Source organism: Microtus ochrogaster, linkage group LG2 (genome assembly GCF_000317375.1).
Source record: "Microtus ochrogaster isolate Prairie Vole_2 linkage group LG2, MicOch1.0, whole genome shotgun sequence".
Lineage (NCBI taxonomy): Eukaryota > Metazoa > Chordata > Mammalia > Rodentia > Cricetidae > Microtus > Microtus ochrogaster.
Genome location: NC_022028.1, coordinates 20,144,637 through 20,157,283, shown reverse-complemented (window position 1 = coordinate 20,157,283; position 12,647 = coordinate 20,144,637). Strand labels below are relative to the sequence as shown.

Below are 12,647 nucleotides of genomic sequence, written 5' to 3'. Positions count from 1 at the left end.
CTCTTGGGTAATGTAGGAGGTGGAGGCTTTTGTAGCTCTCTACATAAACTCCCGTGTCCTTCAGTTCAGTGAGGAGGATGCTGGGACTCAGAAATACCACCACACCCATCCCCTTAGCTCACATATGCCAATTACCTGGATCCTCCAGGGGCTAGGAGGGAGTCTGGGGACCCACTGCCGTCGGTGGCTCTTTCACTTGCTTTCCTCCTTCTCCCTTTGGGCGTCTACAGTACCTTAGCCCACTTCTGCCAGGAGCCCTCTGGCTGTGGCCTCATGAGCAACACTTCCCTAGGCTGAGAGCAGAGTAGCTGAGGGCAGAGAAGGGTACCAGCCCCAGGAGGAATGGGCCAGCACACGGAAGAGGAAATTCACACGTACATCAACAATTGATCAGCAGCCAGGTTACTTTTCTTAAGTTTCTTTATGAAATTAAATGTGGTTTCTGGATTAGAGAAGGTACAGTGCAAGAGTAACTGACCATGCTTCTGAATCCTATGGGCTCTGCACGATATGCAGGCCTGGCTGTGTGCCCCATGAGTCAGTCCATGCTAGGCCACAGAATTCAGTCCTTATGGCTTCTCACACTCACTAGGTAAGGCAATCTTTCTGTGTCATTAACAGTTCTCCATTGTTAGAGAAACAACACGACAGAATCATAATGAAAAGGGACTGGGTTTGTGTACAGCCACCCCAGCTACAGGGAACTGCCACTAACCTGGAACCAAGTACACAGCTGACTATGGTTTTCTTCTCATTGCACATGTCACAAAGAGGGTGTCTGGCAGCCAGCAGTGTCTAGAGGAGCCAGGAAGCATAAGGACAGCTATGGGTAGAGTTAGGAGTGCAGAATTTCTGGTTCCTGACCTCCGAAGTTGCAAGTGGGCTGGGGGCCTGAAGGACAAATGGAGAGCAGAGGGTCACACACCTGCTTTTGCAGTGGCTCATGGCCACAGACTTTGGTCTCCTGCCCGGAGGAAACAGGAGTGGAGATAAGCTTTCCAAAGAACGTCCAGAGCAGATGAGCCCGATTTGCACAGCCTGGCCAGTGGTGGTTCTGAGCTGTGGCTTGCAGGCTCACCATGGTGGAGGCCCTGCGCAGGTCCAGAGTATAGGCAGAGGCTGGTACCCGTGCAACACTGCACTAGCAGTGGGGAAGAGGCCAGAGGCAGGACCCAGACTTACTACAGCTCTGGTGCTTTACCCGTTCACTTCCACTTTGCAAACCAGGCAGAGGGCGTGATGGAGTAGGCCTCGAGGGAAGGCTGGCTCCACCAAGTGCTGTCAGATTGTCCGATAGGTGCTGGCTCACTTCCGGAAAGGTGCCAGTCGGCTGAGGCTGTGCCAGAAGTGAGATGGCTTCCGCCTGGGCTCTGCTAGCACCAACACTTGCTGCTGGGGCCGGCTGGCAGGCAAGGATGGATGCTTGTGGCGGGTCCGGTAGCCTGGCCTACCAATAGCTGGGCAAGGAGAGACAGCAGGGGTCACAAGGTGGAAGGCAGAGGGGTTCATCTGTGGGTTCTGTTGCAGACACTTCATGGGGATAGTTTGCCACACAGGATCTGCTTTCCAGGGGGTTAACCACAATACACAGGACCCCAGGGTATCAAGAGCTTTTGGCCTGAGGCTGGCCAGGGCTACTGTCCAGGCATGGGATGCCTGCCTTCATCTACGGAGAGGGAGAGGTGGCTCCCTCCCCGGCAGCTGTGATGTGGCTATTAGCAGCCTGGGAAAGTGAGCACTGTAGCCCCTGGTACCACTAGGAGATCAGAGGTGTCAAGCGAAAACTGTACTGACCAACCACTCTTGTCATCTGCGGCCCTTATCACCTTTGGAAACATACACCCGTAAAGACAGTGGACATCTCCAAAGACCCAGATGGCTAGCTGGCTTTGCTTTTGAGGTCAGATGGAAACGTGATCAATGCTGGAACTGCCCGAGGAGTAGGATGGTTCCCCATTTACCTTTAGGCTTTCCTGTGGCCTGCTGCTTGCTGGCGTTCAGCATGGCCTGCTTCCTCTGCATCTCAGTGATGGAGAAACCTGGAGGAAGGGCACACATGAGATCCTGCCTTGCCTTCTTCAACTGCCCATGTGCCTCCTTGGAGGGCTTCCTGGTCCAGGTAATATCTGTCCTCCCGGTGCCCCATGCCTATCATACTTTACAGGCTGGCACAGCAGGGGACTGCTCCCTCACCTGCTCAACCACCCTTTCTTGCCAACCAAGGAAGAGAGCAAAGATCCCTTGAGCCACCACTTCATTCCCTCCCTTGACCCTATGACCCCTTCCCATTTCCTCCAGCTTTCTCTATGCTGCTGTGGAGGCACTTTCCCAAACCACAGCATGAAGCTGGGGATCTAGGCATAGGAAAGGATGGGAAAGGACTCTAGTACCCACCCCATGCTCTCCCAGGGCTTGAGTTGGTTAGAAAGGGACTCCCCCTGGTCTCAAAAGATGGGCACATTCAGTGAGGCTGACCACAGAGGAAGGGCCCTTTCTGCCAGAGGGGTGAGCACAGCAGAGCCTGTGCCGAGAGGTTTCTGCAGCCTCACCTAGCCCTAGGCACTATCTAATTCTCAAGATGGCGCTGAGCACCTGGTAGGTGGGCCCCAGAAACTAGGCAAGGCCCAGCAGGGTCTCCCACCTGTCTCCTGGTCCAGCCGCACCTGCTCCCTCTCCCTGGCAAAGGCCTTCAACCAGCGCTGCTTCTGTTCTGGCTTCCTGGCACACAGTAAGTGGCTGTCGCCCGTGGCACCACAGTACAGACGGAAGGCATTCTTGACGCTCACATGGAGGTCACGGTCCTTCCCGTCTTCCACATCCACCACCTCCAGGTCATCCATGTCCAGCCGGCCCTTGTAGTACAACACATCCCGGCGGAGCAGGTCCTGCCAGATGCTACCCTGAGCCCTGGCTGCCCAGCAGCCTGTCTGACCGCCTGGTCACGCCCACTCCCACCCCCAGCCGCTGATGGACAGACAGGACAGTCTTTGTCTTTGAGGTGCACATTGACAGGTGGGCAGAAAGCCCCAGAAACTAAAGCAGCAGCCCACATGGTATGGGAAAGCAGAACAAGGAAGGCTTCGTGCATGGGGCCATTGTGCCATGGTTGAAAGAAGCAGAAGCTAGCAGTAAAGAGGCCAGAGGCTGCGGGAATCAGAGAACTCAGGAGACGGAAGCGAAGGCTTGCAAGGAGAGGTCTGAGGAGCAGGCAGGGACCAGGTCAGGAAGGTGTTCTGAACAGCAAGCACACTGTTCCAACAGCTACCCCAGTGTCCCTGGGCATGCTCTATAAAGAATCAGTCCTAAAGGCCTGGAGACAGGAAATGGCCAGGGTAGAGTCGGCCCTTTACTTCTAGACAGGAGCCCCAGCCCTTACTGCTCTCCTATATGAAACTGGTCCAGCAAGGCAGGGGGGTTTGGATACCTTTTTACAGTAGATGAGCTGACGGTCAAAGAGAAAAAACATTCTCTGCTGACTCTTGGCTTGAGGCTGTGTTACACGGGTCAGCTCCCCCGAGTAGATGAGCTCTGAGCTCCTGACCAGGAGATCTTCCCCCTGAGTGAACCCCAAGGAGAGCCATGAGGTAAGTGTACCTAACCTTAGACTCTACTCCCTGCCTCTCTTGTTGGTGAGCCTTCCCACTGTAGCCTGAATTGTGCCAGGCCAACAAAAGGGGATAGCAGACACCCTTAAAGCCCAAAGCAGTCCTTGGGGCCTTGAGGGTGTGGCTGTGGGAGGTGAATGAAGGCAGACCTGACCATCCTGTGGAGTAGGACTTCAGTGTAGCCTGTGGGCCTTCTGAGAACTTGATGTGCCACTGTAAGGTGCACAGTGATTTCAAAGGGTAGGAAACTGGAAAATACATTTGGATGTACTGAGTTAAATAAAATGTCAAAGCCCAGTTCAGTCATTTTCATTTTGTATGTATGGATGAGTGTGGGGGCCAGAGGTCAACACCAGGTGTCTTCATTACTTTCCATCCTTTTGTTAAACTTTTATTAAGTATATTTATTGTGGGAGGGGAGGGGTGGATGCCCATGTGCCAGTGTGTGGCGGTCAGAGGACACCTTGCAGGAGCCTCTCTTTCCACCACAGGGGTCCTGGAGACTAAGTCAGCTTTGGCAGCAGGCACCTTTACCTGCTCAGTCATCTCACTGACTCGGGCTGGCTGGCCAGAAAGCTTCAGGGATCCTGTCTCTAACCATCTGGGACTGGGACACACCCGTCACCATGCCTGGCTTTTTATGCGGGTGCTGGGAATCGGAATTCCCATGTGCATGTGCCCTGCACAGCAGGGGCCTCACCGTCTGAGCCATCGCCCCCACCCCACTGTGTTCTTACTTTTGGCAGATGGCTACTAGAAAGTACAGAATCCTAGACATGGCTCATGTTTTCTTTTGAATGGACAGTGCTGCTTTAGAGAAAAAATAGGTTTGGCAGGAACTTGCCCCTGCAGCTGAATGTATTTAGGACCCGAAACTGGCAGTCTGGCGCTGTTGGCAGCTGTCCATTTGGGGATGACTGTGCTCTCCAGTCCTTGACCAAGCACGGGCTCAAAACCAGTCTGCCGCATTGTCCTGCTTCCCTACCCAAGGCTTAGGAGTCGGTGTAAGGGCAGGGCCTATGCCTCTACTCCTCTGTAGCTCATTCGGGCATGCTTCCACTTACTTTCCTATCCTGACAGCTGGCATGGCATACCATGGCTCCAGATGGGTACAGACTAGAGGCGGCTAGTTGCCGGGTGCAGAGGAGCAGAGTCCTCCTGCCCCCACACCTCTAGAGAGCAGGCATGATAGTCGTCAGTTTACAGAAGGCAAGACTGGCAGATCCATGGGAATGCTCAGCTCAGAAAAGCTGACAAAGCCTTGACATGGGAGGATCCATTTCTAGTCCCACTATTGGCTCTAATCTCAACTCTTGACAATTCCAGAAGGTATCTAAAACTTAGCAGTCCAGCCTGTCTCTTAGGGCAGAGAAACAGACCAAGATGTCTTAACAAACACAGTTCCTTGGGATAGGGCTGCCCCTGGGCTGGTGGTGGCTAGAAGGTGTGTGGTGGTGTACACAGGAAGGAGACCATTACGTGCCAAGGTAAGGCACCACACCAAGGAAAGGCCCAGTGCAAGAGAGATCCTGTCTTCCAGTAGGTCCTGGGAGTGCAGTGGATCCCTGCTTCTGTTCCCCTCTGGACAAGAACAGTTTTCAAGCAAGGACCCCACAGTATTTTCTGGGCACTGGGGCCCTCACCTCCCAGTCCTCTATGGAGCTCTGCCACTGAGCAATCTTGTCGATGTTTTCAAGTCTCCGTTTCCGTTCATTGATGAGCTGGGCCACGTTCTTCATAGCATGCAAGGCAGCCTCAACGTTCTTAAAGTCCCTGGGGCAGAAGAGACAGAAATGTGCAGTGAACTGGGGAGCAGAAAGAGCTGTAGAGTCCCCAGAGGCCCCTCCATGTAAAGTTGTCACCTCTGGACTGTATATCATGACCACAGCCATCAGGTACATAGCAGCCTCTTTCCTCCATAACTGGTAGGTAGAACAGCTTAATAGTCTATTGACGAATATCCTCCCCTACTCCAGTAGATCTCAGGGTGGTGGGCTTGCTTTACCTAAGCTATTTCCCAGTGCCCAAAGCGGTACCCGCCATTCTGCAACTGGTACCCACACTATAAATATTCGATTGGCTGGCTGATGGCATGCCGAGTCTCAGGCAGCTCCCCTCACCACCTCGTGCCCTCTACCTGTGCTGGGGGTGTGTGTACTTGAGCAGCTCTGCCAACTGGAGGGGATACTTGCAGATCTTCTGCACAGGGGTCAGTAGAAAGCCATCCAGGGAGATGTCAATCATTCTTTGCAGCAGCCGGCAGGCCTCGAAGAAGTACACATACTTGCTGAGCTTGGTGAGCCGGGAGAGCTCCACACAGGCGTTGGGGTGGTTGTTGCAGTACTCAGAATAGATCTGGAAGTCTGCTTGCTGGGGGCACAGCTGAAGGTCAGGGTGGCTGTCTCCTGTTTGCCCAGGCAACAGGCCACAGCCATGAGGTGAGAGGGACAGGAATCTTTGCATTTGTTTTAGGAACTGGTTCTACCAATTTGGCTGGGTACAGCTATGTGCTGTCATCCCAGGGATGGGAAAAACCTCCTGCCCATCCTCGGAGCCACTCAGCTTTCCCAGCAGGGCTTCCAGGAGGAATTCTGATTATGCATTTGTTATTTATCTTTTAATGAAATCAAATCAGGAAGGGTTATCAAGGCTAAGCAGGTAAGACCTTGAAAGGTAGAGAGAATCCCTTAGCTGCTTCAGCAGAGGACAAGACAGCTTCTGCCCAGCAAGGCTAGCAGCTTTTATCTGTGAACCTGGTGTGGGAAATTCTGGGAAGACATAAAGCAAGGGAGCCATGCAGAAAGAACAGGATTTGGGGGGTAGGAGGGGCAGGCACTGCTGCTCTAGGGCTCAGGGATCCTAGCAGGATGTGTCCAGGCGCACTCACGTGTTCCAGAAAGCAGGCACCCAGCTCGCTCAGGTGTGGCCGCTCTGTGTTGAACTTCTGCTCCAGAGCCTTCACGAAGGCCTTCTGGCAGCGGTAGATGTCCTCAATGTTCCCGAAGATGGTGCGCAGTTGCTCTTCACTGAACATGTCCTCCCGCTTTCGGCACTGGCGGACGTAGCCCTGGGGGATGGGGTGGGCCCACGCTCGCTCTCTAGGGACCCACCTGCCTACCCTTCCACGTGCCACGCCCCCCGCACCAGTCCACTTCGCCACCTGGCCCCACCCATCCTGTTCTACTCATAGCTTAGGGTCACACATTTCATAATCTCACCTCGCCAAGCAAGCCCTGCCTGCCTTCCTCACCTCGCAGATGTCTCGAAGGTGCTTGATATAGTCCCGCTCAGTGCTGAGGATCTCATTGATGACGTTGGTGCGCATCTGGTCCTTGCAGCTCTGGGCCTCTGGGACGTTGTCGTTGGCCTCTCCAGCCCCGGCCCGCGGGGCCTCATAGTCATCCGCAGGCTCATCCTGGTTCACCCGCAGCTAGACAATACAAAACAGACGAGTGCCTGCCATCCTCCTCATCACTCCCTGAACTCTGCTCCAGGGCATCAGGAACAGAGGTCAGCAGCTCCCACGGACGGGACACACAGGTCATACCTGCCATTTCCCTGCAACTACCGCTTACGCACAGGGAAGGCCAGGGCGGGGGATGGTGGAGTTTGATGACCACAGCTGATGTCAAATTCACCCCTCTAGGAGGGCTGTGTTCTCAGCAGTGATTAGAGCAAGCACTAGGAATTTCTGGAACCAGACCTCTCACCAGGTGACAGGTGGTTAGCTATTAAGTTTAGGAAAGGGCGGGGGGAGGGGTCTGCAAAGGAAAGGTTCTTGAGTACCTGGGAATCCCCTCCCTTTGGGAGTCTACTTCAAAATGTCCTTCTCTGGTGACCAGATGCAGCCTAAGGTTGGAACTGGGTCACCTGCTCTCCTGGGTATGACTTCACTGTCTATGCCTCCTGAGATTTCTACCTCTCAGGGCTGTCTGTATGTTACATGTTCCCCACACACCTCAATGAAAACATAGTTGTGGGTAGAAGGCATGGTTTGCTTGAAGCAGTGATATGCTAAAGCATCATAGTCTTACATTTCTGACCTGTGCTTCTCTCTAGCCCGGGAGGGCCGTGAGCAAGAGCCTGGGAGAGCACGCGTGCGTGCGTGCGTGCGTGCGTGCGTGCGTGCGTGCATGCGTGCGTGTGTGTGTGATTGAGCAGAATGTCTGTCACAGTTCTGACTCCCACCCATCCAGTCTGAGGTACCAAGTAACAGCAAAACAGAGTCCATACTCCATGCCTCCTGGAACTGAGGTACCAAAACTGAGAGGGGGTGGCCCATGCTACATGCCTGGAACTGAGCTGTTTGGGGCTTGGACTTCTGAGCAGAGCCAGGAGTCTGCAGAAGTTTGGGGAAAGCAGAGACTGGAGCCATACCCGTACAAAGTTGGCAGGGAACCACCCCTCGCCATCTGCGACGCGGCCCCACCACCATTCTCTGTTGGTAGCATCCATCACTTCGATGACATCGCCGGCTTTGAAGCCCAGTTCCTGGTCGTCCATGGTAACATGGTCCCACAGGGCTTCGGCACATACCACACTGCCATCACTAATGAGCTGTGGCGAGAGGCAAGGCAGCGGCGTCAGTGAGGCAAGGCTACCCTAACCTACTCTTACCCAGCAGCCCTGGAAGCAGGGATCCTGCCTGGCCTGCTGTACTAATGAAGTCCGTCCATTGTCTCCGCCCCCCCGGGGGAGGGGCAGGGCTGTGTCTTGGGCACGTCAGTGAGGAAGCCAGAAGTGAATTCATTCACACCTCCAGCTACTGAGTCTGTGACTTCCGCTTCAGTGCCCTACACTGAGATGCTGGACTGGATGTGCACTGCGACGTGGCAACTGGCAGGGGCTACCCGTGCTCCTAGGTAGCCATTTAAAAGGGAACTTGCTCCCTCTGCAGGTTTTTGCCTGTGAGGTCACCCAATTAATAGTACTGTTTTTCCAATGACAGTGCCCATCCCAGCAACTGGGTCATTTTCGTTGTGTTTTATTTAAAAAAAAAACAAACAAAAAAAAAAACAAAAAAACCTTGCAGAAGTAGTCACGTGACACCACTGCCCCTTACAGCCCTGGTACTCACACACGCGCTGGGATCGTTCTGCCCAATGACTGTCTGATGAGGCTCCTCTCTACTATGTGGCCTGCCCCCGGGCCCTCCCAGGTGGCCCTGATGGTTGGACCTCGGTCCCTCATTCTGATTCGAAGGCTGTCTTCTGCTTTGTGAATAGATGGCTGAGGGCAGGATACAGTGGGGTAGGGGATGCATATGGCCTCCTCCTTGGCTAGCCAACAGAGACATAGACGGTCACCTCCAAGCAGGTCCCCTCACAACCCAGTCCTGCTTCTTCTAAGCTGCTTTATACCCTGTGCGCTCTCCCTTGGCCTCCCTGGGGACTTCCTGTTTGAATCCTCGCATCAGCCAAGGAAAGTGGATCTCTTCCCAGGAAGATAAGTGGCACCTCTGCCCCAAGTGTCAGGTGTTGTCCTAGAGCTCTCTGTGCCCAAAGCCACACGGATCCCAGCAGGACTCTGGGTTCCTGGGGACAGCAGCCCTCCAACCTCTGGGCTCGCTGTCTCTGTAACAGTGACTTTTGGTAGATAAGTCTGGCTGACACACAGCTGGTATAAGACAGGAGGACTCAGCAGGGCCACAGTAGGATCCAGTCTGCTGCGGGCCAGGAGCCAGCAGGCTTCCTGCAGCGGGCTGTCATGTGAAGCCTTGAAGATACAGCAGAAAGAGGTGGAAGCCAGTGAGAGAGAACGGGGAATGTGCCTGACTGGGGTCTGTAACCCAGGTACTCTCGTGGTCCAACTTCCTGCTTTGTATGAACTGGGTGAGGGATCTCCCTCTGTCCCTGGATTCACTCAAATAAGCATAGGGAGGGAGGCAGGCAGGCCTCTCCACTGCACACTCTCTCCTTAGTTTGTGGTCTGGGTAGACCTTGTGGCTCCTACCCTGCTGCTGGGACAGCTACTGGGGGTGTGGAACAAAGGCAGGGCTTTTCAGAGACGAGGGTCCTGGGTTGTGTTACTGACAAGTCCCACAAAGCCCAGTCACGTGGAAGCCTGTCGAGTGGGAAGGAGGCACTGGTCATCAATGTCGCTTCCAGACACAGAAAGCATCCAGTAGACACACTGCCGTGTCTCTGAGCATATCCTCCGAACTCGCTGCGTCCCCCATCAGCACAGCCGTAAACAGACTCTCCGCCTGATGGGTATCACAAAGGGAAGGCTAATGGATGCTCCAGCTCTGAAACCGACCATGTCCGTGTCACTGCCAAAGCAAAATGTGGCTCCAAGAGGCGAGAAACACATTTTACAGAGTTATCAGAGGTGACCCCCAGCTTCAGCTCGGTTCATTTCTCTGCAGAGCCCCTCTTGGCCCCATCAAGTGCACCTGCTCCTAAATCCGGCTCTCCAGCTGCCGCCGAGAATAGGAATCCAGCTGGCTTCTGCCTGGCAGGAGGAGACAGAGGCTGGCTGGCTGGCTGCCTCTGAGGTGGAGGGGCATCTGGGGGCAGGTGGGGCTTGTGCCAATACCCAGGTAAGTTAAAGATGAAGATAAGCCAGGGGCAGGGGCAGAATTCCTTCCTGTGCCTCTGGTTCTGCCTGGCTCTAAGGGAGGCCGTGATTTAAACGGACCCCAGTGGACCATCACCTCCTTTATTGTATCGCCCTCCTACCTCCTGTGTTCCTCTCACATGCGGGGTGGTGGCGCCTTCTCACCAAGCTGTCCCTGAACACCGGATGTGGTGGGAGGGTCTGTTCAGAGTGGCTGCTGCAAGTCAGACAGCAGCGGCTCTGCCCTAGGAGACTGACTGGCACTTTTTAAGGCCTAAAATAACAAAAAACGCAGGTATCGTCTGCAGAGGAGCCCCGATATCCTCTACAGGCCTCCTGCAGCCCCGACACAATACATGCCCTGCAGTCCAACGCACACCCTTTCCAAGCAGCCCCCACTAGCAGGTCACGGCTCCTCCAACATCTTCAGTCAGAGACCCGCCATGTTGCCCCACCCCCTCCTCTCCAGCCTCGAAAACTGATGAAAGGCCTATTGGGCACGTGTGCCACCACGCCCCTCAGTCACCCTCACGGTGGCATCCTCGGGGGCACCCCCAGATCGGCCTTGACAGTGAGCTCACGGGGTTGGGGGTGGGGCTGGGGGAAATCTTTCCCTCTGCATGGTGACAGCAGCTAGAAGGTGCCACTCACCCTGCGCGGTTCCCTGCGGTGCCGGGCGCGTGCAGCTCAGCGAAAGGCCAGCAGGAATATCAGCACGGCGTTGATGAGGACCAGCAGCGCCAGCACAGCCGAGACCACCACGCGCTGGGCGCCCGGGGGCAGGTTGCAGCGCAGCAGGGCGCGGAGGGCGCCGCCAGGCGTTGCAGGACCACGCCGGGGCTGCGGGGGCTTGGCCATCACGCCCGGCCTACCTCCGGGCTCCTAGCGCCGGGAGATCCCAGCTCAGGGCTGGAGCCGGAGGCGTCGGAAAGGAGGCGGAGCTGCCTGCGCTCACCCGCCAGGCTCCTCCCTCACAGCTAGCTCTCTGAGTGAGCATCCAGGGCTTCAGTGGGTGCAGGGCGAAAAGAGTTGCAGAGAGGGGGTGGGTGGCAAGGAGGGGACCTGTTAAAATCGCATGACTGGGTTGCTGTGGCTCTGAAGAGCAACTGCGTTGTGATCTGCCCTGGGCACTTACTTCCCTGGGAGAGTTAGAAGACTCTAATATCCACACAATGTTAGGTGCACAGATAGCCATGGAAGTCCTGGGGGTTCCTGGGGACCTAGCTGACCCAGGCATTCCCTTAGTGAGCTGAAATCTTTGGTTGTTGGGGGGGTGGGTTTAGGAGTTTTGTCATATAGTCCAGACTGACTTTTAATTCATATATTTTACATAGATGACCTTGAAATTTTGATTTGCCTACTCCACCCTCCTCAGAGGTAGGATTCCAGGTATGAACCATCATGCTTGGTTTCTGTGGTTCCGGGATCAAAAGCAGGGCTTCCTGCTTGCTAAGCAAGTACTCCACACTCTGAGGCAAATCTCCAGTGGACCAAGGGATTTTAATTCTAATAAGACTCCTTGGGAAATCTCTTCACAAATGAGAAAGTGTGCCTCTGTAACATTAGATAATTGTCACACAAACGCCCAGCAAAACAGGGTAGCTGGGGGAGAATCTGAACCTGGGCCTGACTGATCAGCCTCAACCACCAGAGAACAGGGTTCTGAGTCTTCGGACACACAGCTGTCTTCTTCACTGGCAGCACCAAACAGAACCCGCAACCTCAACAGGGCAGAGGTCTCGGTCTTACCAGCGTGGCCCTCTGAAACCGACTGTAATTTAGGTGGGGGAGGCACAGCAGAGGAAGCACGGTGTTCATGTGTAGGTGACTGTCCCCTGATCCCTGTCATCACCCTGCTGAAGAGCTCAAGCGTGTACATGTGTGGTCTTGTGTACAATGTGCATACATGTGTATCTGTGAGGAGGGACACTTCTGTGGGTGTGTGGGGGTCATCTGTGCATGTACTGGTGTGTATGTGTGGGTGCCTCTCTGGATCTGAAGGGGCAGCTTACCTTCTGCACTACAGGCTCAGCCTAGACCATCGATCTGGAGTACTGCATTTACTCAGTTCTGCAGAAAATCTTGGGTACCAGGTTTCCCCCCCCCTCCCCCATTCCTCAAAGGTTTTGGGGAACATGGTGGTTTGAAAAAAATGTCTCCCATTGTCTTGGGGCATGTGAATACTCGATCTCCATTTGACAGCACTGTTCTGGGAAGCTGAGGAGGCGTGGCCTTGTTGGAGGAATTATGTCACTAGAGGTGGCTTTCTCCATGCTTCCCACTTACAGTCCTAGACATGAGCTCTCAGCAGTCCTTACTGCACGCCTGCCACCTGCTGCCGCAATTCTCTCTTAGCCCCTGGAACTGTACGTTCAAGCAAACTCTTTCTTCTAGAAGTTGCCTTGGTCATGATGTTTCATTGCAGCAGCAGAAGACTAATGCAGGTAGACATTAGAAGACATCCGAGGGCCACTGCCATTCCAT

General features: G+C 54.6%; 1 protein-coding gene across 5 annotated transcripts in view; it reads right to left on the bottom strand.

Moving 5' to 3' along the window:
* Window positions 1-402: 402 nt before the first annotated feature.
* Window positions 403-12,647, bottom strand: part of Arhgef4 (Rho guanine nucleotide exchange factor 4) — a 95,204-nt gene continuing 82,959 nt past the window's right edge. For 2 of the 5 annotated variants that reach the window (XM_005359909.3, XM_005359910.3), the window contains 9 exons: window positions 7,983-8,162; window positions 6,856-7,035; window positions 6,493-6,672; window positions 5,743-5,975; window positions 5,249-5,378; window positions 3,425-3,556; window positions 2,642-2,885; window positions 1,962-2,039; window positions 403-1,457 (listed from right to left, as the gene is read on the bottom strand). In XM_005359909.3, the coding sequence (XP_005359966.1) occupies window positions 1,306-1,457; window positions 1,962-2,039; window positions 2,642-2,885; window positions 3,425-3,556; window positions 5,249-5,378; window positions 5,743-5,975; window positions 6,493-6,672; window positions 6,856-7,035; window positions 7,983-8,162 (1,509 nt within the window). In that variant the 3' untranslated portion in view covers window positions 403-1,305. Of the gene's footprint in view, window positions 1,458-1,961; window positions 2,040-2,641; window positions 2,886-3,424; window positions 3,557-5,248; window positions 5,379-5,742; window positions 6,011-6,492; window positions 6,673-6,855; window positions 7,036-7,982; window positions 8,163-10,814; window positions 11,084-12,647 lie in introns of those variants that run through there. The other 3 variants (XM_005359911.3, XM_026785485.1, XM_026785486.1) reach the window with 3 other exon arrangements.